The sequence below is a fragment of the Ischnura elegans genome, chromosome 6, assembly GCF_921293095.1.
Source record: "Ischnura elegans chromosome 6, ioIscEleg1.1, whole genome shotgun sequence".
NCBI lineage: Eukaryota > Metazoa > Arthropoda > Insecta > Odonata > Coenagrionidae > Ischnura > Ischnura elegans.
This window is the reverse complement of record NC_060251.1, coordinates 98,652,774-98,679,582: the sequence shown is the minus strand read 5'-3', so window position 1 is coordinate 98,679,582 and position 26,809 is coordinate 98,652,774. Positions and strand designations below refer to the sequence as shown.

Below are 26,809 nucleotides of genomic sequence, written 5' to 3'. Positions count from 1 at the left end.
AAACCACCCGAGGCCCATGAAAAAGATCCAGGAGTAGCTGAGAAGCAGTGACCTGCTCAATTTGAGTTTGTGACTTCATACACTTTTCAGCAAAAGGAAAAATGCAGTTGATTTTCCATAGTGAATATCTCAAGAAGTAAGAAACGGATAATGAAATATGGAAAAATATGGGTCTGTTCATAATTCAAACACATCCACTATTGACCACAGCAAAAAATTAGAGTTAATGTTTGTGTTCCTGATTTATCCATGCACTCTTCACTTGACAGCATGATGGCTTAATTTCACATAAAGGCTATCTCCCTTTCGACACATCACAGATTCTTTTACGTGGCAACCCTGAGAGTCTCACACCATATTTCTAAATCAATGGTGTACTCTACTCAACTCATGAAGACACATTTCTAGTAATGTTGCAAAAATGGTAATAGAAAACATATGAACAGTCTAATTATGATTCATGCTACAGTAGACTTTTGCTTTACTGTACAAATCTATTCCGAAGGACCGATTGTATAGCAAATTCCATAGTATGTTGAATCTGCACTATTTCCACATGAGGATTCCATTTAAAAAGCTTCAACACAGAAAGTATTACATAAAAAATGTGTTTCGTACACAAATAAGGCGTTACAAAATTGGTGACTTATTGCAAGAATGGAAACAAAATCTGAGAAATTTCCACTTTTAAAAACACATGCATAATCAGTTCGGACTCCATAGTAAGCTGAATCCATCGCAAAGTGAGAGTGGATTGCACATTCATTTAATTTGAAAAATTGGTTTCTAACTTCGCAGAGGTTGTGCTGTTAGCGACAACTTATCGCAACTATTGGGAATATCAAGTGCTCTAGACACGCAATGCCATTTTTTGCACAAAAACACTGTAACTATGCCGAGAAAAAAATTAAGTTCAATTAATATGATGAGGCAGAGTATTTATAAAAGTATATGTTCCAACATAGAAATAAACGATCTGTCTACAGCTTTTTGTGACATATAAACTGGTTGCTTTGTTTGGATGATGCAGCTCCTCAAACTATGTTGTCTTGCTTTTTTTTTTACCTGCAGTGGGTCATTTTTTTGCTTAATATATCACTATTAGACATCAGGAATTTTCAGTAAAATTGAAAAATATTGGGCCAAAAATCATTTTAGCATCCAAGACAAAATTTTCTCACAATTCTAATTTGCAGGATGTATTGGTCAACCTGAGAGTAGTAAAGGATACAGATCTTTTTTGAGAAAATATCTGTAAAAATACAAGCATGGCTTTAAGAACTAAAATGGAATCGAAATCAGAAAGAAAACAGTAAAAAATATGTCCACATGATATATTGAGCTCAACTCTTGGCAAAACACAGCTTAATTACAGATAAAAACATTTTACCAAATCATTTATTCATTCACTATTTACAAGAAAGGTTATTTTTTACAGAAACTTAAGAGTTCAAATCATCACATATTTCTATGAGGAAACAATAGACCAACCAGGACAATTTTGGAGAATTAATGGTGAAACATTAATAAGACACATGGCATTAAAATTCACACATGGCTCACTCATGGCAAAGATATTAACAGGATATATATAATGGCAACACCTATGCATTTTCAAAAAGTGATTAGTTGCTTCAAAATTTCCAATTTGGAGTAGAGTAGTAGTTAACTAACATGCCAACAATATAGAATACACTTTCATACTAGCATCAAAAATATATTTGCAATTGTTTAATCCTGGGGATTTATTAACAAAAATCATACAAGAAAAATCCTTGCATATTTTTGTTTTAAGATTAATGCCCACACCTCAAATGTTGAGATGAATTAAGAGGGAGAATCCAACAGAAAAACTCCTAAAACAATTCTAAATCCTGATTAATCAGGTTTAATGATATTATTGATAGCTCTCGAAACTACAACATTCCTTAAACGTGTCCATAAATAAAGTATGCCTCTTGAAATCAATGCAAAACAAGCTTCCATTACCTTGATCCAAATTTTCACAGAAAAAAAAGACCTTGACCACTGACATGAAAATTCTGCAAAGGATATTACAGCAAAAAATACATTAACCCATAAAAATGGCGAAGATAACAATCAGAAAAATCGTTAAAAAGTTTTAGAAATCACAAAAAGGAACTAGCCTTAACTTATCAGAATGAGACAAAGAATAATTACATTAATTCAAAACAAACAAATAGCTTACTTATAATGAAACAACATTCAGGAATTTTCCTTGCATTAGCTGAAGATAAATCCATATGTACTTAGTAATATCTGACCTTAAATTGTACAAGACAACTAGAAAAACTGCAGCAAATCTAGCGTACAAAATATATTATTCACAAAAGGGATTTTTTATAGCACAACACAGTTCCCTTCCTCCTAGATTTGCATTCTTAGCCATTACTTTTTACGAATTTTACGATGTACATATGTGAGAAAAACTGATAGGTACTAAATGAAGAATATACTTTATTAAGCCGTCACAATGTCGAAGAAGAAATATTATCAAATTGGTACAACAGGTGCGTGTTGATTTCAATCAATTAATTCATGAAGAAGAGAATGACCTAAAAAATTCTAAATAAAATTTAATATTTATCTTACGTAGAAATTCTATGAATTTCACTGTAAATTTTTAGAACTAAGCTCTACAAATTGAAATATCTTTGAAACAATTGATCTTTGATCCAGTGAATGAAAGTTGAAATGGCATTATGATTTGGAGAACATAATTTTCAAGGTTAGGGAAAATTGCAGTTTAATTTAAATAGTTCCAATAGGTAGCAGAAAAGGAAGAACGTACCATACATTCACAAAGACTTAAAAAGATAAGACGATGAAGAATGATTTCGACTTAGATGAAACAGTATAACAGAAATAAATATATTTATCATGAGTGTATCCCTTTGTGCAATTCAGGCTGGAGATCATAACATGAGGAATATAATGAAGCATCATATGAAATACTTGAGACTGGAAAATTAGTAATCATTGATCAACTAAAACAAAACCACTTTTTCCAGTGATAATTATGCCTATAGAGTCTATTTCATGCATTATTGTAGGCCAAAAGTAAAATTTTTCTGAGCATAAGTATCTCTTTAATAATCCCTAAGCCCTTGAAAATCAGGGCAATCGCAATATTCATAGATACATGTATTGAGTTTTCTGGCAAATAAATATGGGCCGGAATTATTTGCTCTGGGGTAGAATCTATTATCTATTTGGCTGTGAGCACTGTCTTCATGGACATAAAAAAACCAACAACATTTTAAAAGTATCCAAACTAAACACTTGATGGATAAAACAATGGCAAGCTTCACTTAAGTCAAATAGATATCAGGCAAAGTACTGGCTTGTTAAGTCAATTCATACATTTCATCCCGTATTTTTATTTACTTCTAGGAGGCAATAAAATAATTCTTACATCTGAAGTGGGCATAAACTTGTTAAACAGCATATTGCTGCCCACATTCTCATAACTGAATCCCAATCAGGGAAATGAGGGATGAAACTTGGTTGGCACAACTATGAGATGATGATGTTTTCGCTTGCAGCTCCATTTTTTCAACCTTTATGAAAGGCCTTCTGTTGGATACAAGAGCCTCTCGGTTAAATTTTTAGTGTTTTAATGGTGGGGGCTAGATGATTTGAAGCACGTGAAAAACTTGCGAGAGATGATTGGACAAAGGCAAGCACTGCGTGTTAGACCAAAGTGCTTTTCTGGCTGGCCACTAAGGGCTGCGCCCACTCAACAAAGTCATCAATCAACACAGGCCACGCACCCTCTTCATCGTAGTTGGACATGTCCTCATTTATCATGAGAGCAAAATCTAACAGCAAATTCCATGTGTCCTTCGGAATTGACCGCTTATGATGCTCCTACACAAAAGAAAAAAGGATCAGAATATATAAATGGATGCCCTGTGAAAAAAAACTGTGTGTTAGAGAGTTAGATGACTACCAATCTAGTATCATCAAATCACAAGTTGCCACAATGCACTGAAGTTAGAAAAAGAACCTCAACAGAGTTCATAGCAACTTTCTATACTCAATACCCCTGACTTCATCCTATTGACTAGCTCAAATATTTTATATTTATCTGACTTTATGTAAACAGAAAAGCAATCAAATATTGGGATTTTATGGAAAAATGCCGTAAGGTATATTGCGAAACAGAGGCAAGCAGTAGTAGTAGCAGAAAAAGTGAACTGAAGGTGCCCCAACCTGGTACATTCCATTCAGCCAGGTAGGTAACAAATCGCCCACCTCGCTGTGAAAATGCAAAAATGCTCAATCACAATTTTGATCTTTTTGGCATACCTCCGCAGATTATCCTTGATCATAACCTAATTTTCCTGACCAGCATGAATCCTGCTTGAGGCCTCTTGAGCATGATCTCATTAAAAATGTAATTCACTTCTTATCATTCGGGTTTTGGGCTGACTGATCATGCTCAATTAAGTGGAATTAAGAATTAGGTATCAAGGGGATACGAGAAGGGAATTTCCCGGCATTTGGGAAAATTGAAATTCAATTACATACAGTCAAGCTGAAGAAAAAAACTTGACCACTTTTTCAGAACACTAGTCCTGACTTAATGATACATATATGGCAAGACATTGCCAAAAACTTAAGTCCAATCAAAGTTAGAGACATGTTAAAGTAAAACTTCCTAAATTGTGATCATGAAAATGTGGTCTTTGAGCCAAGTAGCAAAGATTAAGACATTAAATCAATTAGGTTAATAAAATACTACTGACTAAATTCATTATATATTATTATTATTCTAAAGAACTATTTTAAGAAATATTAAATGACAGAAAATATTTCAGTTAAGAGACACTGTTAAAACAGGGTGGTTGTAAGGTTCCTGAGATCGAATTTCCCGACTCTACAATGACTATTTCATGCAGTAATTTTCATCATTGCACAACATTTTCGAAGTTGAGAGTAAAGAAAAAGGAAAATTATTTTCGGAATACATATATTGACATTTTTTTACCATGAATTTAACAAAAATCCAAACATAATAAAACAGACTTGTGAACTTAATTTCAGTCAAGTAAAAGTCACACAAACGAAGGACTTTAACCAGCAAACAACGCAATGGATCGTTTGATTTGAATGAAAATTCACTGAGATGGGAAAAGTATTGAAAAAATGTAATCAGGATAATTTACAACTACACAGTAAATTTTGCAATTAAATACAACTACAAATTACTAAAAAGAAATTATTCGGATTACAATTATGATTAAATTTACTTTTAATCTTGATCCTGAAAGCAATGCAATCACATTCAATATTTTTTCAAACAGGGAGTACTTCCTGATTTAATGCCTTTGCATGAATTAATGATTAAAACGTTTTATGATTAAAGGCCTTTAGGCATAAATAAATATATTCAACCAAAAATGTACACTTGTAGGTGAGGTTAGTGTAGCTGGAACTACCTTTCAGTCAGCATGCGAGGCGTTCAAATATTCACTTTAGATTACTAATATGTAACTGTTACCCAAAGGTTCGCATGAGCTTTGGAGTAGATTAAAAATAAAAATTACTTTCAAAAATATATCGATTACAAGTAAAAATTACCAAAGATGTAATTGTTCACAGTTATTCAACTACTTTTACTTGGTTACATCACATCACTGACAATTCATAATTATCCCTGATGCCATGGATGATATTCTCTCACTTTCCCATGATACCATTCATATCCCTTGAGTTTTCCATGATTACCCTCACCTGCAATGAACCTTAAAACGTTTCACCTCATATGTGCCTGGCTGAAAGTGAGTTGAATTGATGATTTGAAATCCGAGCTAGCACCAAACAACAGATTTTGTGCTTGAAGAACACGTCAGAGATAGTCACCATTAGCTTTGCAAAGGCTCTTTAACTGATGGTGACAGTAAAAATTCAGCATGTAATTAGATGAAGGAAGGTATTGTGTAAAAAGGGCCCATTTAAAATTTTCCACCCATCAATGTATGAGTGATTCACTTGTTTCCCTTAGCCATGACAATATTGTGTACCCCATCTACCATCATCTGCATTTATCTCCGAAAGATTGCATTTGTACCCCTTAGGTTCTAGGGTACTCAAATGTGAAATTTCACTTCCCATAGAGCAAACAGAAGATTTTGGCTAAACTAATTATAATGTAAGGGTGTCGCTTGTGGTCTTGTGCCAGCTTGGTTCCACTCTCAGGGGTACAGAAGAACTGGATACCGAGTCACGTTCAAGTGATGGGTCGAGTATCTGAAACCCCTGACACCTTGCTACCTCTCGTGTGGGAGCGGTCTCCGCATATGTCTCCAACACTATGCCGTTTAACACGTTTGCAGAATCTTGGCGTGGGAAGGTGGAGGTAATGCAAACTTATACGGCGATGTCCGGACAACAGGAGGACGCCGAGAAGGTCACGAGACAGACACGACATGTGTGGCAATTGCTTGGAGGGCAGATGCAAGAGTCTTGTGTGGTGTGCCTGAGGGATTTGAATGTACTTGTGCGTGGTGAATTAAATGTGTTGAAACAGATGTCTGCTACCCATCTTACTGAGCCTTCTCCGAACTTGCCTTTTTTATTAAGTTTAGCACTTACAATGAGTTAAATTTTTGTTTTCTGCCATGTTTTAAAGACCTAAAAAATGCATGTTTCCATGACTATCGCATTTGGACAATATAATGGTAGGGGAATTTAAAAAAATGGCTAATCTTTTTTGGTGATTGCTGTGACGTCAGTTATTTATTGCTCTAGCCTTTATCTGGCCAGGGCAAATCATCTTGTGCCATGACAAAAAAATATGAAATAATGTCAGGAGCAAGGTAGAATACACTAATTCCAGATATAATTTATCAACTGTCTTTAGAGATGAAGATATATTCCCAAAATACAGAGCACAGGTGCCCTCTACTTATAAAACTAAAAATTTTGACTGTGTAGAGTTTGTATTAGTACAGAGTTTCATTATACATAAGAGAAAAACCTATTCCCTCTGTTACAAGAAGTGCATCTCACCACAATGGCACAGCAAGCAATAATTTTCTCTCCTTAACCAATGCATGTTGGCAAAATCTAGGCATTCTTCAGTCATTTATCAGTTTTATCCTGAAAGAATAGCCTAAGTTGAAGTTAATTACCCTCAAACCCCCTCAATAGATGCAGGGCAGGCTATTGGCGGATTTAGGGGGGTAGACAGGGGGCGCTCGTGCCCTCCCAAGATGCTTAAAAAATAGACAAGATTTTAAATACGACAATCATTACGTTTGTATTGTTTTATATATCACAGAGCCTCACTCAATTAATTTCATATTAATAACTTACATATAAAAATAAAGAGAATATTTCGCACAGCAATTGTTGTATGTTGATTTTGATCTCAAATATAAGATGACCGTTTGCCTGTCAGACCCTTGTGTCCCCCCCAAGAAAAAAAATACTGGATCTGCCTTTGGGACAGGTGGCATTATATCACCAGCTATTTGTAAAAAAAGAAAAGATGGGCATGGGAGATATTTGATCACTGAGTTTCACCAACTTATTTCAACATTTATATAAGTCCTTCATTCTTCGAGGGAAAAACAAATTCCTACACCTAACGGTTCAGCAAAATATCAATATTAATTTATTACATATTTATGTCTGACCTAGAAATATGGTGAGGTGCTAAGCAATCTAAGCCCATCGCATAGCCTACGATCAGCTTGAGGGAAGTCATACACTGACAATTCAATATGCCACGAATATAAAACACGAAAGAGGATAGGGTGCAATGATGAATTAGTTTTAACTACAGTGAGTCCTACCAACCATTTATAAATACATATTCTTAATTGATCGGGGGAAAAATGATTTCCTACGCCTGTCCTTTCAGCAAAATATCTTTCTTATTTATACTTTCTGTCAGACATAGAAACATGGAGAGGTATTAACATGATGTTCTTCGTATTGCTCTGAAAGGTATCTGTAATTGAAGGCACTGAAGCCTAGCACATAGCCTTCAAGTGACTAGCAGCTCCCAGCCTAATTTGTGTCAAATTAGTTTAACGATATCTCTTCACCAGTTCATGCAGTTGAATAAGGGAATTGAGGGTTTTCATCTTTTTCCTTAGGAAACAAAGAAATATATAATGAGTGATTTTCCAGCCAATAGGAGCGCTCATTATACTGAACTTCCCAACATTTTATTAAAACAAGGTAAAACATGTCCAGTTAATTTTTAAGAAAGTAATTAGAACTCAAAACGTTAATAGGTACTTGCATTTTGCATCTTCCATGCTATCGTTGAACAAAGAATTAACCAACCTAGTTACATAGGAGAGTAAAATGATAGAGTATTTCATAGATTTGAAATATTGAATATTAGTATACTCTAAAAATATTAGTGGATAAAACAAGGGCCTGGATATCTATAATATACAGCTATAATTAGAAATGCAATCACAGTAAAATGTACTGGATTTTTCAAGTAACAACACATTTAATGACACTCTTATTCTAAAATAAAACAAACAAAATGGGAATACAAATAATGGCTATTTTTTCAAACACAATCATTACACAAATTATAGAGACATTCACTAGATATACTGAAATGCAAAAGAGCATTTAACTGATAGTGTTGAATCTGAATTTGCATCAAGCATGCACAGTGAAGGATTAGCTTCATTTTACTCACCTACGGTAAATATATGAAATTCTACGGGTATAATTCGAATGAAATATACCTAATTACACTTTCCATTACGCAAAATATTAATGAGGGTTCTCCAAAAAACTTAGGGAATATCAAAATAACAACAGCAAATAGATTGAATGTTTGGCTACCAACCGAAGGGTCCTTCTTAGTGGTGGTAAATGCAACTTCTTTGCATGATTGGAATAAGGAATCACTGCAAAAGCCATAATATATTAAATTCATTATTTTGCAATAACCTGGGTTCACTGCTTTGGTTTGTGGGGAAGGAGCACGTGGAGGTAGGGACCAAACGCAGCCTTTCAACCGAAAGCCTTGATACTCATTCACACAGCCTAAACTTCGAGGAGAATCAGCTCTCATAGAGCAGGTCAAGATGCATATATGTGGAGATGATCACTAATAGAGCTATTATGATCTCCAAGAGCTTAGTGGAGCTAATTTTCCCGTAAGTTTAGCTTGTGTGAGTGTTTTGTGTGAAAGTATGTATCAAGGCTTTCCTGAAGAGAGACTGTGTTTGATCCCAACTGCCATGTACTCTAACCTGCAAACAAAGGCAGTAAACAGAGTTCAGTGCAAACAAAAAAAAAACAAGTGCAATGCAAAACGTGAATTTTATACGTTAAGACTTTTGGAGCACTTCCCTCTTCTAAACATGATAAGACCGTGGAGTTCATATCCCCGAAATCAGTTCTTAGTGTGAGTGGCCTCGCTGCACATAGTACACTCCAACATACGACTCCATAGATACATAACAGCCTTGGGGATGAGGAGTGTAAAGGAGAGGAGGGATGGGATATTGGATAAATGGATGGAAGAGAAAAGACAGTGGGAATCTTAGGTAGAGGAGAGCTCTCAACTAACTATTCACATGAATACTTCACTAGTATTAGAATTAATGATTTATAGCTCTCTCTTACTAATTATTTTTTTGGAAAAAAATTGAGATAGAGGTACTCCTCACTTAACACTATAAATGTGTTCCTAAAAAGTGTCGTGTTAAGCAAATTTTGTGTTAAACGGCTGGAACGGCAGTAATAATGTGATGTAGGAACAGGCAAGGGGAAACCACCACATTATTATTCCAAAGGGTCACAGCTATGTGCGAAAGATCCACAAAGAAAAAATCATCCGCCTTGACCGGGATTCGAACCCGGATCTCCCGATTTCCGGTCGAGTGCTTTAGCCAGTTAAGCTACCAAGGCATCATTCTTCCCTGTGGATATTTGTGGATATTGTTTGTCCGGTAGTGTCCACAAATTTCCGCAGGGGAGAATGACGCCTCGGTAGCTTAACTGGCTAAAGCACTCGACCGGAAATCGGTAGATCCGGGTTCGAATCCCGGTCAAGGCGGATGATTTTTTCTTTGTGGATCTTTCACAGGATTGTGCATTGCGGGTGACTCCCATAAAAGTTATCACCGCGGCTAGTCCCGGTATACTTTAAAGAGTCACAGCAACTTTACCCAATTTTTCATAACAGACATGACTGCATTCTCTCAACTAGAATATTCTGGAGGTAAACTAGTCCCTCATTCAGATCTCCTGGCAGGGTCTACCTGAAGACACATTGGTCAAAAGTGATGAGATTTTAAGGACAAGAAGAAGAAGAATGTCAAACATACGACATCTCTGAACCTGCATTAGACTAAAATCTGAAGGTGGATATAGAAAGAATAAACTTTCATTTTGCATGCTAAGAGTACTCAAAATGAAGTGGCCAGAAGAGGAAGTCTTTTGGAATGTAAGCTACAGGTTAATACACATTGCATCTGTAAATGGCAATGTGGAATTTGGGATGAGTGCTAGAATGCACGTGAAAAGCTATCTACAGTATAACTAAAGCATAATCATTGCTAAGATCCAGACCAAATCAATTGATAATATAGTGGTATAGGTTTACATTACTAACAAAGACTATGAAGATGAAAAGGTAGTAAACATATCTGCAGACATCATGGAAGTAATCAAACAAAGAAGAAGGGAAGAAAATCTTATAATTTTAGGAGATTAGAATACTGACATCAGAGAAGGTCAAGATAGAAGAATAACTGGGGAATATGGACGAGGCAAACAAAATTAAAGAGGAGAAAGATTGAATTGATACTAGAATTCACTATTGAATACAAGCTAGTGGCTGTTATTACATTATTTAAAAATAATACCTGAAGAAGATACAAAAGGAAAATGCCAGGAAATATGAAAAAAATTCAAATTGAATAAATCTTGGCGAAGTTTGGAGAGCAGTGAAAAAAGTAGAGCAGGTAGAAAAATTGAAGGAAGCTTAACATCAGCTGGCATTTAAAGAAGCAATACAGAGTAAAATGAAATTTTATATTACAAAGAAATCAGTTGAAGATAGCTGGAAAAACATTAAAAGTGGACTAAAAGAGGCCTCAAAAGAACTTCTTGAGAGAAAAAAGCTGCCTCGAAAAATCCATGGATCACAGTCTCAGAACTCACAAGAATTGTCAGTGAAGAAAGGAAGCACAAGAATCCAAAAACTGAAGGAGGGCAACTTAACTACAAGAAAATAAGGTACAAAATACTTTGAAAGCAACGAAAGCTTGAGAAAAGTGGACAAAGAATATCAGCAAAGATATTCAGAATAACCCCTCAGGTGGAAATGCAAAAGCTGTCTATAGCATACTGAGGAACCAATTCAAGGAGCAGAGCAAAAGATGCAATGCAATTAAGAGCAAGATTGGAGATCTCCTGATTGAAAATTAAAGAGATGGAAGTAGTATCAGGAGGAGTTATGTAATGGAAATAATCTTGCACTGCATATTAATACAGAGAAAAGTGAAGCAGAAAAGGATAATATGGGAAGAGCTTCAATCTTAAGATCTGACTTTGACGCTGCATTAAACGTAAAGCTGATGAATAAAACAACTGGAATTGAAGACATTCCTGCAGAGCTTATTAATAATATATGGCGAAAGACATCAACTCAGCTCTATAAAATCATCTGCAACATGTAACAACAGAACAGGAATCATACCAAAGGACTTTGAGACAAACACCATCTATATTATTCTCAAAAAGAAGAGTAGAGAAATGTGGAGATAAGCCGAATGACTCCTGGGTCAAAGATAACAAAAATCATCTACATAAGAACTAGAATGGAAGGCAGGAGAGTTTATGGAGTAAGATAATTTCAGATTTAGGAAAAAAAGGCACACAGAAGCATTATGTATATGAAATTGACGCAGCTTATTGAGAAAAGAATGGGAAACAAACCTACATTTATTGAATTTGTGGACTTAGAAAAGGCTTTTCATAATGTGGATTGGAATGCAAAGCCCACAATCCTAAGAGAGGCAAAGGCCAGCCTGCAACTAGGAAACTATAAACTTGGGCAACTTGGGAGGTACCTTCTACTACTTGGGTAGCCGAGTGGCCAAGGATGGGCAGAGCAAGAACTGAATAGTCACCAGTATGGTCTAAGCCAAGAGGGCATTCCTCAAACAGAGGAGTCTCCTAGCTGCTGGTAACATAAAGCTTTGAAGTTAGGAAGCAATTTATTAGGACATGCGTTTGGAGTATACTTCTGCATGGTAGTGCGACATGGACGATGACAGCAGTGAAGAAATCAAGTTTGAACATTTTCAAAATGAGGTTTGATAGAAGAACAATGAGGAACAAATGGATAGATCATGTGAGTAATCTGGAAATTCCAAGAAAAGTAGGAGAGAAGTCTTTTGTAAACCTTGGTCAGAAGACAATTGAATTGGCCACATCAAGAGAAATGAAGGTCCAATGAAATTATCATTGAAGGACATTTGAAAGGGAAGAATGGCAGAGGAAAGCCTTGCATGAAATTCATAAAGCAGGTGATGAAGGATGTAAAGAAGATGAATTAAGTATCAGTAAAAGGATTAACTGGCAGGTTATGTAGTTGAGAGCTGCGTCAAATCAGTCATATGATTGATGATTGTTGATAATGAAGAGCTGGCTATCAAATTTTAATTGATCACAATATTCCCATGCAGTATTAAAAATATGCTTGTCTACCCCGGCAACCATCAATTTGAAGCAATGCTGAGCCTTCCTCTGATATCAGAATAATCTGTTCCATAAATGGGGCTTTATTAATGATAGTTTACGGTGGTTTCTCTTTCTACCAACTTGGGCAGTTTAAATTAGAAGCGTCACAAATGAAGTTAAACGATACCATTTGCAAGGGATGTAAAACCTAATTCACTTCTTGCCAAATGGTAGTTTTCAAGGTTACCTATTAGACAAAAGAGTTTATCGATTGTAAGGTGCCATAATACTTCAAAACCTTCTTTAAATCAGGAGGAATCCTAAGCTATCAATAAGATCTCGGAATTTATCCAAAGCTTCCACGGAATTGGTTTACGTCTAGAATCTCTCACAAATATCAGAGATTGTCAAAGGACTCCGATGTGTGGGAAAGCGCAAATGCTTTTGCAACTGGAAATAAACATTTCAGACCAAGTTAAGGCCCCCAACATAGTTGACTAATCGAAAGAAAAATTTATAATGTAATAAAAAGATTTTGACAAAATTCCAACACAATATACAAATTCCAGAAAAACACCTAACCAGTGGAGAACTGCGAAGTCAATGAAGTGCCTCCTAAGTAAGAAAATTCCACAGAAAAAAAAGCTTTTGCCTATATCAGAACTCAAATCAAGATCCTTGGCATTTGCACACTTAGTGCTTTGAAAAATAAGGGTAACAAAAATCCCTAAAACAATAGATTTTTGGTGGCTTTTCAGGCATATTACAGTTTTAGTCTTGGAACTGTGACATGGTGACACATGAAAATGCTGCCTTAGAGCATTGTTTGGGAAAATACATAAACTTTTACTCCATAGCCAAGGATATACTGTACAACTAGCATAGAAAGTGCACCTCCCATATGTAATTAAATCACTTGTAATGAATTAAGTGGGTCTAGTTTGACTCCAGGGTCATTCCATGTCAGTTCACCCAGGCATGGCACCCACCGACTCGGATTTTAATGAAATTTTTGTCACTAGCTACTATCACCTATCTAATGACCCATGTAAAATATTTCCTCTCTCACTCTCATAGTTTGCAAGATATGAGGAGTCGAAGTTTGAGATGTTGGCTCAGAAGTGGTGCTCGTGGGAGTCAAATTCCAGAGTGCAGGGCACAGGGTAAAAATTCATAACTCAGAAACCACATAATATATTTGAATGAAATTTTGACCCCTTGTCTATCCAAGTACATAGCTTCCATAGTAATGTCTTTTATTCCCCTTGCATTGTTATGTTAGCCAAAATGATGTCAACAGTTGTTAATTAGCCGATTTTTTTAGCTCAAAAACATAACTTCATATTTTCAGAATTATCACCAAAAGGCAGAGCAGTTAACTCATTCAATTTTTTTTTAAATTGAAGGTTAATATGTGCTCCAATATACTGTGAAATAAAAATGGTGGTGTTTTGACTGCCACCATGAGTATTTCAGGTTTTACTTTTTTTTCTGCCCCCGTGAGAGGGATTTTGGACATGTACTGTAAGATAATAAGTATAAGTGTATCCATACCTTCATGAGGATATATTTGAAATATTGGTCAGTAAATCTAAGACCAAACATGTAGTCTAGTGAATGTGGCTCTTGTTCATAAGATTGTTTTTAATAACAGTACTTGGCTTGTGGCAGCTGAGGGGAAAAGAGTTCAAATGGCTCAGAAATGTGAAATGATGCTTTTTTTCCTGGAATTTACCCATTTTTCAAGTGTTTAGTTTATGGAAAAATTGGTATCAAAATACATTAGACTCTTACTGTGCATTAGAGGATAAATGGAAATACTAATTTAAGTAAAATTATTTAAATAATACACTTCAATGTGTTTAAGGCATCTCCTGAACATCTCTGGAGGCTCTCTCGGGCAACTAGACGCATAACAGTACCACCAAGTCCATCACATAGGGATTTTCCATATGGGTGCATAAATTTCACTTTCACATCATGTTCTTCCTCGTGTTTAGAAATCACTAATCCAAAAAAACAGTGGTCATCATAAGCACATGCAATGTACAAGTTTATTAAGATCTGTGAAAAAGTTATTAAATGAGTCCCGCTGAACTGGAGTTGTACAAAGTTACCCTCACTTTCACAGAAGAAGTACGGTCTTCCAGACCCTTGGTGATGGAAGAGCTGGCAGAGCAAATGGTATTACTTATAGATATGCAGTAGGTTGTCACCAATATCCACATTCCTTGATGGCAACTGGAGTATTAAATTTCTATTTCACTTGGAGAGATAATGCTGACATTGTGTGCCCTTCTCCCCTGCCTCACATATGATTGTATTACATGACAAACTTGAGAAGGTAATACAATCCCACCTATTCAGCCTCACTTTCCAGTGTTATTCCATCTCCCCAAGGAATAAGAGAATTAAGTGCAACCTCTACATTAGGAAGAATAAAATGTTTCAATGTATCACAGTGAGGGCATGATAAATCAAAATAGATTCTAGGGTACCACTTTTAGTCTTCTGCCAAGTCTTCTTGTGTGAAGATGCTCCATGGGTGTCCAAGTTTATTCTGTGTGTACGATCAGTGTATATTTAACAGTACATTAATTGTGTGTGCTATGAGTTAGGCGTAGCTGCTCATCATGAACTTCAACATTAAAAAAGGTTAGTGTCTTCACTATGCTTCAAAATGAGCAAATTATTGAACTGTGCAGCATTGGAAAAGTAACTGCATCTGATTGCCTCAAAAAAAGCTACACACCAGTGGTGCAACTGAACAAAATTGAGATCATGAGTATGCATGAGTATGCTTCAAAAACAGCTGTTATCTCTCAGAAGTGGTGTACCTTGGGAAGTCCTATCCAATGTCTGCGAACATCACAGAATATACTATCTGAAAAAGTATGAAACCTACCAAATATATTGTCTTGATCCTTTTAAGAGCCACAAGAAGAAAATATCAAAATCACTGAGAAATGCAAGTCTTGAATTTGCAGAAAAGGCCTGTAAAATCCCAACTCTTCGGAAATTAGTGCCAGGAATGAAAATATGCCAGCCATGTATGGAGGAAGTACAGAAACAATCCAGGTTTGGAAATGAGCTTTCTCATGTTGAAGCAGTAGATAAAGACAGCAATGATAGTATTTTGAAATTTCAAACAACAGTATCCCAAGAAAAATCAACTGAGCTACTTAACAGAACGCTGCAAGATATAGAGGAGTCACCTTTAAAATTTCATGGCATATCATCTCACAGAAGGTCAACCTAGGCTAAAAGGAAAGTAGAGTCAGCATGCAGTAATTTTAAAAGGAAAGTTTAAAGAGTTCTTGATAAAGAATTATCTCCATAAAAGGATGACCCAAAACTCCCAAAAGAACTACTTCAGAAAGTTCATGATATGGATGTGCTCATAGACTTAATCAAACAAAAAGTTGACACATCAAGCACTCATCAAGGAAAGGTATATCTGTTATCATTGGTACCAACTTCATGGAGCAGGAAGAAAGTAATGGAAGAGTTTCATGTGAGTGAGTACACTGCCTGCCAAGCAAGAGAACTTTTCAGAGACAATGGAAAATTAGCTGCTCCTGAAGTGAGAAAAGGGAAGGCAAAAATAAAACATTACAATTAGTTAGGACTTTCTATGAAAGTGATGAGTACTCCAGAATGATGCCTGGAAAGAAAGATTCCATTAGTATCTCCAAAAATGTACATGTTCAGAAGAGATTATTACTTGCTAACTTGAAGGAATTGTATTCCACTTTTAAATTTGACTTCCCCAGAATTAAAATTGGCTTTTCTAAATTCTGCAACCTAGGTCCAAAATGGTTTGTGGTAGCAGGATCTCCTGGAACGCATTCATTGTGTGTTTGCACAATTCATTAAAATGTCAACCTACTGCTTAATGCCTGTAATATAGAGGAAACAAGCCAGGACCTAATTGGTTATTTCGTGTGCTCTAGAAATAATAGGGACCGTATACTGCGACATTGCTCTAAGAGTCCTTCACGTGAAAAATTGAAAAGCTTACTGCTGAAAAAGTTTGAACAATGTGACCCCAGAGATGAAGTTTCATACAGTCAGTCGGTTTCCAAGGACAGATATCAACTGGTGAACTTCACTGCGACATTTGATGAGTACGGATTAACTTTAATTGAAAGAGTGGAAAAACTGGTGCCCCATTCATTTATTACGAAGGTACAGGCAAACTACCTTAAGCAAATGAAAGAAAATCTTGGACCCCATGAAGCAGCTGTTTTCTTTGACTTCAATGAGAACTACTCATATGTTATCCAGGATGAGGCACAAGGGTATCACTGGACAAGTGATAGTTGCACGGTACACCCTGTTGTGATTTATACTCAAGATCACCTGACTAAACAGCTTATTATTTCCAGTTTATGCATCTTGTCAGATGATTTGGAGCATGATGTAGCTTTTTTTTATGAAACCCAAAGAATAATATTTTGCTTTGTTAAGGAAACATTTACTTTAGTCAAAAAATTGAGTTACTTTAGTGATGGTTGTGCAGGACGGTACAAGAACTGCAAAAAATTTCTCAATCTTTGCAAGCATTACCAGGATTTCTCCTTAATGTCATCATGGACATTCTTTGCTACAAGCCATGGAAAATCCCCATGTGATGGAAGTGGTGGTATTGTTAAGCGTTTAGTTGCCCGTGAGAGCCTCCAGAGATGTTCAGGAGATGCCTTAAACACATTGAAGTGTATTATTTAAATAATTTTACTTAAATTAGTATTTCCATTTATCCTCTAATGCACAGTAAGAGTCTAATGTATTTTGATACCAATTTTTCCATAAACTAAACACTTGAAAAATGGGTAAATTCCAGGAAAAAAAGCATCATTTCACATTTCTGAGCCATTTGAACTCTTTTCCCCTCAGCTGCCACAAGCCAAGTACTGTTATTAAAAACAATCGTATGAACAAGAGCCACATTCACTAGACTACATGTTTGGTCTTAGATTTACTGACCAATATTTCAAATATATCCTCATGAAGGTATGGATACACTTATACTTATTATCTTACAGTACGTGTCCAAAATCCCTCTCACGGGGGCAGAAAAAAAGTAAAACCTGAAATACTCATGGTGGCAGTCAAAACACCACCATTTTTATTTCACAGTATATTGGAGCACATATTAACCTTCAATTTAAAAAAAAATTGGATGAGTTAACTGCTCTGCCTTTTGGTGATAATTCTGAAAATATGAAGTTATATTTTTGAGCTAAAAAAATCGGCTAATTAACAACTGTTGACATCATTTTGGCTAACATAACAATGCAAGGGAAATAAAAGACATTACTATGGAAGCTATGTACTTGGATAGACAAGGGGTCAAAATTTCATTCAAATATATTATGTGGTTTCTGAGTTATGAATTTTTACCCTGCGCCCTGCACTCTGGAATTTGACTCCCACGAGCACCACTTCTGAGCCAACATCTCAAACTTCGACTCCTCATATCTTGCAAACTATGAGAGTGAGAGAGGAAATATTTTACATGGGTCATTAGATAGGTGATAGTAGCTAGTGACAAAAATTTCATTAAAATCCGAGTCGGTGGGTGTCATTTTGAAAATTTCTGGGTGATTTGACGTGGAATGACCCTCCAGGCCAAGGTATGAGATGCTTTATGAGCATTGTACATTGACTAATTTTTTAGATGTGCATATTTAAGAAATCTACACATATTACAATGGAAAACCCTTAAATACAAATCAGCCAAGCGTCAATACATTAAGTGCATGTTAAAAAGAAGAAAATGCAAGAGGTGCATTTTAGTAATAGAAAGAACTATGAACAAAGACACGCATAAATCTATGATTCATAGGAAGAAAATGTAACATAGACATGAAAATAAGAAGAATAACTGGATAAGATGGACACACTTCTTAAATAATAGCTTTTCCTTTAGCATAATACCCACAATTAATCCCTTCTGTCATTTTTAAGTAATAATATAAAAGGCACTAATGCAAACTTAAAATGGCTAACTATCACGAACCAGCAAGCTAACTTAAATATTAACCAACACCAAAGTAGCTAAAGAAATTATGAAAACATAGGGGCGTTATAATAAGCAGGGAATAAGGAAACTTTTACTAATGGCGACTGAGATATTATCTAATTCTTGGCTGAGGACAAGTAGGAGAGCAAATGATTAACTAAATAAAGAAACGGTGAAAAATAAAGATTGCAAACGAAAATACCATGCAATTGTAAAATAATATAATTAGTAAATGAAGACTCACATGGAAGTCCAATAGGTACATTCTTCACTTATACCTTAAAGTCAAGTAATTTTAGGTTATCTTACCTGCAAAAACTTGCACCATAAATCAAGAAACCTAAATTTTCCATGTAGGACTATATTCCAATAGGCTATAGCCATATCGAGTTCTAAACCCTTTTGACCAGGGTTTTTAGCATAGTTGAAAGTGAAATGATAGAAATCTTTAAACCTCATTTGGTCCTTAATTTCACTTTCTAAAGTAGGCAGCCTTAATTTTAGCTTTTCTATGCTATCACAGCTGAAATTTTCAAACAAAACACAGTAAGTTATTGCCTTCAAATGACACAAATGGAGTGTGGTTCCAAAATCAACACTACAACAAACATTTAAACATTAACACTTACCCAAGGTCTGTCATACCAGACATGAATTCTTCACGAGTAAATTCACATTGCGCCCCAGCTCGGAATTTCCAAGCAATGATGAGCACCAACTTTGACTCGGGACTTAGATTTAAATCATCTAGGAAACGCATGATTCCATCTGCAGTGATCTTATCAGGCTCAGCATGATCTATAAAAACCGACACTCAAACATAGATTGATAATAAATATACATGCAAGTCACTAAATAACAAGTAGCTTATTCAGGATATATTAAAGATCACCTTTGTATCTGGAGTACAGGTGCTCCAATTTTTTCTTGTCCACTGACACCTTAAGCTCCCTGTAGTAAACATCGGGGTTCTGAAAGTAATTGTCAGACGCTAATTCTAACTTCCAATCATTCTGTGAAAGACAGAAAATAGCTGTTGTTTCACCGGTTTGAGTGAAAGCTATGAATTTCTTGACCTTCTCTTTCTGTGATGACTTCAATCTATGCTGAAATGTTTTATCAGCGATTAGTATACATGATTAATGCAAAAATAGGGTACAGTATATCTTAATAATGGAACAAAACTATCGTATATGGTCATAAACTTACCATTTTTACTCTAATTCGGCCCACTAGCCTAAACAACAAATTCAGACTTCCCTACAGACTTAGCAAGATCATCGTGATAAAAGTAATAAATGCATATTTCGTCAAAATGTTAAAGATTTCATATCGATTGAATTATTAGAATAGTTAAACCTTAAATGCTAGCAGGCCAAATTTGGGAAATTTCAGTATTAATTGCGCAAATTCGGTAGTTGTTGCAGCAATTCAGGACGCTGGGATCAGCGGCGCTACTTCCGCTACTTGCTCTTTCCTCTGCTCACCTTGCATGCCATCTGTACTTTTTCTCTACGTTTATTTGTTTGATGGGATTTAGCCGGGAAAAACAAATCGAGTTTGTATACAACCACTATTATGAAAATCACTATTTACGAAGTCATATTACTAATATTGGCGATAAAACACTGCTTTCGTATATTTTAAACTGAAAATAAACTGAATATGAATATTTTCGAATGTCGAAATATCGTGACACTGAAATTGATTCAGTTGATTCACCATGGCGGAAATTACTTAGGTGACGATATTACTGGTTGAAGCCTCTTTTCATAGATATCATACATACTCATGACAAAATTTTTTAAATGAAATTTAGTGCCACTAAGATCGCATCTGATTTAAAAGCTTCCACTGTTCATTGATATTTAAGATAAAAACCTACGCAGCGTCAAAAAGCTACTGCGAGGGACACGATGGGAATCAACACACTCTAAAGCCTAAATATTTTACTGAAGAATGAAAAGCTTTCCTACATTTATTAGTTTATAAAATTTTTCGTTGGCATTTTCATTTCAGAAATAAGTCAGTTCATAGAATACTAGACTTGGGACTTTAGAAACAAAAGTAGACCTCAAGATTATCACGTCGATAGGAATCCGGCAAGAGCGAGGAATTAAGCGTTTATAAGATTCGCATCTGCGATATGTGGTTGAAGGAAAAGTATATACCGATCAATATTTCGGATAAGTGAAGTAGAAATGACGTCTACAGTGTCAGTATTGGTCAGTATATTCCCATTCCAGACGAAATGCGCAAAAACTATCCAATGCGCAAACTTCAGCTGAGAAACAGGGACGTCATAAACCCTAGCCACGAAATTTTAATTACAACCACATCTCGTTTCGCGCAATAGAATTATTAACAATCGCTTCTATTCCTATTTCTTTATTCTTAACCGCTGCCATTGACAAGAAAAAAGTTGTTGGGTTAGGAAAATTAATGCTAAAAATGAGTTTCAATTTAGATATTTCACCATACCCGCGATTCCTAATTTGAAGACGGTAACAAATTAGAAACGTGAAAAGCGAATATATAGAGAGGACTCAAAGATAGTCTTGCCCTCATATGGCTCCTAAATTAGTCGCTTCTGATTTCTTTGTTTGAACGGAAACATAAACATGCCCCATTTCTGATTCCGAATGTTAAAGGGAAATTAGACCTTATTAAAATATTTGAATATTGAAACCGTTAAAATTTAATTACCTGCAACTTCAAACCCAAATTAAATAAGAATTTAGGTATATTTCCGTGACAAGAAATCTAATAGCTTGAATTAAAAAGAAAAAAACCTGAGGAATCCTTATACATCAGGCTGGAACTTCAAAATGGGATTTTATCGCAATTGATGGTTTCAAATTTACCCGCGAAAAATTGCCATTTTACCTAGCACAGCTCTATCATAGTTTTACCACAGAAATTCAGTTTCACGGCAAAATTTACCGCTATGATGGAAAATGTTTTGATCAAATCGTTATGAAACCTGCTTAAATGTTTTTGAAGTAATGGGAATAAAATACAATTCACAGCTCGATAAAACATACATTTGCTTGCAATTAAGACGCTATTTTTGCAAAATGTCAAGGTGTCGTTCAAGGGACAGCAAAAGTAGAACCACTATGCAACTGAAACCACATTATTAAAATTTTTATTATAATTAATCCTCAAAGCAGATTAGTGTCACTTTTTAGACTCAATTAACGCACAATATAGCGAAATTGTCGCAGAATATCGGTCAGTTGATCGATTTTTGAGAACTCAAAAGTGGTCCTCTCCTAATTTTTTTTGCTTGTGACCCTTGACCTCTCCGCTCACTACGGCCTTTCCTACCTGTTTAAATAAGCTAGCTACCTATCTTCACCGTGTGAATAGACCTCGTGTAACCTCTCAATTGATTTACTCCCGAACATTTCAATTCACTCTTCAAATCAATCACAAACATGTAAATGAGCCAATAGAAATATCTGTTCCCCGCATCTTAGTTGCTGCTTATCGAGTATAGCGACAGGAAGTGGTTTCTAGATCTTGGGATCACTGCAATCAACCACCAGCACGCATTGGTATTCATCTGAAACCTATATGAGCGGTCTATATCATCCGATTGGATACCAAGAACACAATCCCTAAGAAAAAAACCTTTCGACTCTGGTGAGACTGAACATCAGCATACATTCTTTGTTAAAACTTTCGCGGGTGCTCGTCATTATGATTAAAAACTTTTGGGCTATGTCGCCGCGTCAATGCTTTGGGTGGCCCCAACGTTTCCCGACCGATGCTGGTCGCTTTTTCAAGGGATTATGAATCATTCAAGGGATCATAATCCCTCGAAAAAGCGACCAGCATCGGTTGGGAAACGTTGGGGCCACCCAAAGCATTGACGCGGCGACATAGCCCAAAAGTTTTTAATTATAATGATCAGCATACATGCTTTTCACTGTATCATTTTATTCGCACCTAAACGAATGAGATTTGCCGATTACGGTACACCGTGGTGGTTCGAACGGTGAATCGCAATTACAAACCGCTGAAAATATCACAATTGGATGTATTTGACATAAACCCTGCCAGTTAACCAACACTCCAATTGGACGAAGTAAGCAAAAATTCATTGAAAATGCCCATATTTTTCAAAATTCCACTCGAATTGTGAGGCCGAGAAAATTTTAGTTAAAATATGAGTTTTAATAAAGAGATTTCATAATTCCCGAGCTTCCTCAACTGAGGAGCTTGTTATGGGCTGCAAATATGAAACGCCAATGTAGCCACAGACAGTGTTGCCACCTATACTAAACGATTCCGATTTCGTAATTCAAATATCATCATAAATATTTCTAAAGTCTGATACAAAATGGTCAAGTAATATTAGATCTAGGTTAAATATCTGTGTGCTGATGCCGTTTTGGAGAAATTTTGCGAAATAAAATTACTTTTCGACGTTGATAATGGAGTTCGGCAAAGTATCGGCCGCTACAAAAAAAATAAAAAATCATTGCTTCTGATCCCGAAAGCGTTTTTACAAAGCAAACGACCTTTATCATAATCTGCCATCAAATCTCCAACTTGTGAAAAACATCGGTGGTGACCAGTGGCGCAGCGAGGGGGGAGTGTTTGGGGGATAAAACCCCCCAGAGCTTAGGGAATTTTTTTTTCATAAAAATACTTTAGTATGACAAATTTTTAATTAATATTAGGGGGACGGATGACTCACAAAAAATATCGACCTAATCACATAGCCGTAAAACTCACCATTTTGAACCATTTATCTTAAAAAATTTCCGGGGGAGGGCCCTCGCACCTCCCATTTACCCATGCGGGTATTCCATGCTCCCCAGACCCTTCAGTATTAGTTGCGCCCAAAATCCCCCCTAGACAAGGGCGTACCCAGGATCAAAACTAGGGGGGGAGAAGCCATGGTTGTTCAAGTTGTAGGTAAGATTTAAGCATGTAAAAGGTGAATGAAATCAACATTTTAAGGAAACTGTAACAGCTCTTTATTAGTTTTTAAAAAATTTTGCTTGAAAAAATATTATTTTCCTTAAAGACATTGAGATTTTTGCTTCTAGGGGGGGGGGGGGGGAGAGGCAGCTGCCCCCTCCTGCCCCTCGCTGGGTACGTCCATGCTTCCTAGACTTAATTTCTGGCTGCGCCCCTGATGGTGATGACCCTTAAACGGAAAAAATAGAGCAGAGTTTTTGAAGATCCTACCACCGTTTTCGTTCAATCACTACGGGGGCTTTTTAATGCTTCTCTTCCTACGGTTTGTGGGACAAAAATTGGATGTCACTCTAAATGTATGATTACGTCACAAACTTATCAAGTGGGCGGAACATTCGCGAAACGACATTTTTGTTTTTCTTTGGTAGCGGCTTAGTATTCAAGTTACTTTTTCTCGCAAAAAATCTATTTCATCATGTTTCTTCTGCCACAATTACCATTTTTCACCAGCCACCAGTGTAGCGCTCTGCCTACTGTGATTTTCCCTCTTTCATTTTTCATGAATAACTCTGTTTTCTGTGGACTAGTAGAACTGATAAAATCATATTTTTATCGCAGTTTATCCTCTTATGAATTGATAAGTTTTTTGTGCATCATCGGGATTTTTTGAACCTATCCGTAAGTGTGAAAATTTCGCCTGGATTTTAACTCGAGAATATCGTCCTTTCATCTTTGAAAGCAATTTTTTTTAATGCGAAAATTGGTTTTTGATCTGTACAGTGTTGATTGAAATTCTTTAAATAGGTACTATAAAAGGTTGAAAAGGCCATCTTTAGTATTGATTTATCTGATTGAATGATTCAGTCAAGGCTTCATAAATGGTTTAGCTGGTGAATATGGTGAAAAGTGCCCCCAGATATTTTGAAAATAAAAATATATACCTAAACTTAAAGTGCATCAACTCAACTGTTGGCTGCTCTCAAGGATAAAATCAAATATCCTCGTGGAACATATAGATGCAAATGACGCAAAGCAGTTATTTTTGTTTTTGACCGTGTTCCACCTATTTTAAAAAATCTGAAAAAAGGATTATATTTTGATGTAGAAGGGATAACAACACACATTTTTTTTCGGTGAGTCTATTGTTTCCTAAACTATTTAACTAAATTTTTAAAATTTCAAACTTACGGATTTTTTTTTCGGTCAAAAATTTTTGAAAAAGATGATAATAGTAGAACATAATAGTGTATACATTTTAAATTCAAGAAAACATTTTTACTACTACAAAAATTGGAGATATGGCTAAAAAACGAAAAATTATGTTCAAATTTTTTTTCGGGATTTATTTCAATTGTTGAAGTCTGAAACTTCGGGAAAATACACAACTTTTTATGCCCTTTAAGCGTATTAAGATAAAATTGGAAGACCGGCCGAGATTTTATCTAGAATATTTTTTTAAGAAAATATAATAACATGCATCAATGAAGATTCAAAGGATGACGAATAAAATTGTTTAGAGAAAATTCACCAAAAATCCATGTTTGACCAGATGTTTTTCATAATTTTTTTTATTTGTATGCCAGCAGTAAAAAAAATTGAAAACGTGAACATTTTTTCATTTCAGCACTTGTCTAACATTAACCTGAGATAAAATCCCAAAGGTTCAGCGTTGGTGGGGTCGTCTCAATGATTTTTTTCAATTTGGAATATCTGACTAGTAGGTCCTCGAGGATGTTGAATAAATCTCGTACACTTCACAATAAAATCTATTCTAAGTTTTGAAGGAGTGGGGGAAGGGGTTTGGGTGTCTGGAATTTTTTATTTGAAATAGCTTACTCGGGGGTTTTCGAGGGTCCCGAAGCCATTTCCGGTACCAGTATCCACCAAATTCTGTCCCTAGTGGTTGGAATTACAATCGGTATGAGTTTGAGCTTTAGTGAGAGGACTAAATATGTGCAAGATGGTATGAAACGGGTGTTATGGGGGCAACACGGGCACAGGTCATGGAAAAAAACAGCAAAAAATAGCCAAAATCGTATACTTTAATTTTTTTCGCGGTGTTCCACCACCTAAATATTCCTTTTTCATAACATTAGTCGAAAGGTATTAAAATACTCCTACGAAACACATTTTTTCTTTGTGGCCCTCTCAAAAATATTTTATGAAAACTAGCGTTTGAAATTTTCAAATCGACGCCATTTCTCCTTGTGCCACTTAAATGTCGTGAAAAATTGGACATCTGCTCCATTGAGAAAACTCTCAAATGCCGCAAACTGCATTGAAAAATATGTTCTCTATCCCGAGATATTTAAAAGACAGTGGAAATCGAATTTTCGAGCTAGCCGGCCCTGGTGGGCCTCTAGCGGGCTGGAAGTGTGGGGAGGTTAGTCCTTTATGATCCCCAATCCTTCGCCCCAAGTACGGGAAAAATCCCGGAGGGGGGACTTTTCTACCTCTTATTCGGCTATGCCCTTTAGTGTAATTATTGATATTTATCTTTAGACAACACTCACTGTTATTCCCTACTCTACTATAGTTGGAGAGATTGGTACATGTATTGCCTGATTTATCCATTTTTTAATAAACCTTCATCTCGCATAAAGGGAAACCCCTTCGTAATGTCAATTAAAAGAAACTGAGAGTCAAATAATAAGCATAGTAAGTAAGAGAGGCAAGTAATAAGCATAAGGGGAGTTTCCTTCATCAAAGAAAACGAAATGCATTGATTGCGATTCCTTACCCACCATTAGTGTATTCATAATATACAAATTATTTGGATTTAGAAATCCCAGTTCAGACGAATGGCAATGGTAAATTTTAACCTCATTTGAAAAAGGCCAGATTGGCGCCCATACGATGCCACTCCACGCGACGCCAAAGGGACCTAGATGCTATACGAGTAATTAGGAGTTTTACATTGTCTGAGATTACTAATGCATGCATGAGGCACAGAGCTCAGGGAATCATCTCTTAATAATCACAAATTAAAAATACCTACGTTCAGAAAGTTTCCTTCGTTTGATAAGGCAACAATAATCCTTATTTAAGCCAAACGCTACCTGCTAGCAGGGTACTCGGATACTTGCTAGCAGCCTGCGTCGTATCAGCGCTCAAACCTCGCCCCAAGGTCACTTCTCAAGGCGGCAG

The 26,809-nt window shown here is 36.0% G+C and overlaps 1 protein-coding gene and 1 non-coding gene across 3 annotated transcripts; both read right to left on the bottom strand.

The window, feature by feature from the left end:
* Positions 1-1,318: 1,318 nt before the first annotated feature.
* On the bottom strand, positions 1,319-20,209 carry LOC124161242 (DCN1-like protein 1). Of its 2 annotated transcripts, XM_046537518.1 has the most exons (6): positions 19,937-20,209; positions 19,804-19,833; positions 19,620-19,698; positions 19,357-19,525; positions 19,037-19,250; positions 1,319-3,891 (listed from the first exon to the last, which is right to left on the bottom strand). In XM_046537518.1, the coding sequence occupies exons 1-6, from the start codon at positions 19,937-19,939 to the stop codon at positions 3,715-3,717; spliced, it is 672 nt and encodes a 223-aa protein (XP_046393474.1). In that variant the 5' UTR covers positions 19,940-20,209; the 3' UTR covers positions 1,319-3,714. The 2 variants fall into 2 exon arrangements, with proteins under 2 accessions (XP_046393474.1, XP_046393473.1); XM_046537517.1 differs by having other exon boundaries at positions 19,620-19,833.
* Trnas-gga lies at positions 9,849-9,921 on the bottom strand. The gene has a single exon. It is a non-coding gene; the product is annotated as a tRNA-Ser (tRNA).
* Positions 20,210-26,809: the final 6,600 nt, after the last annotated feature.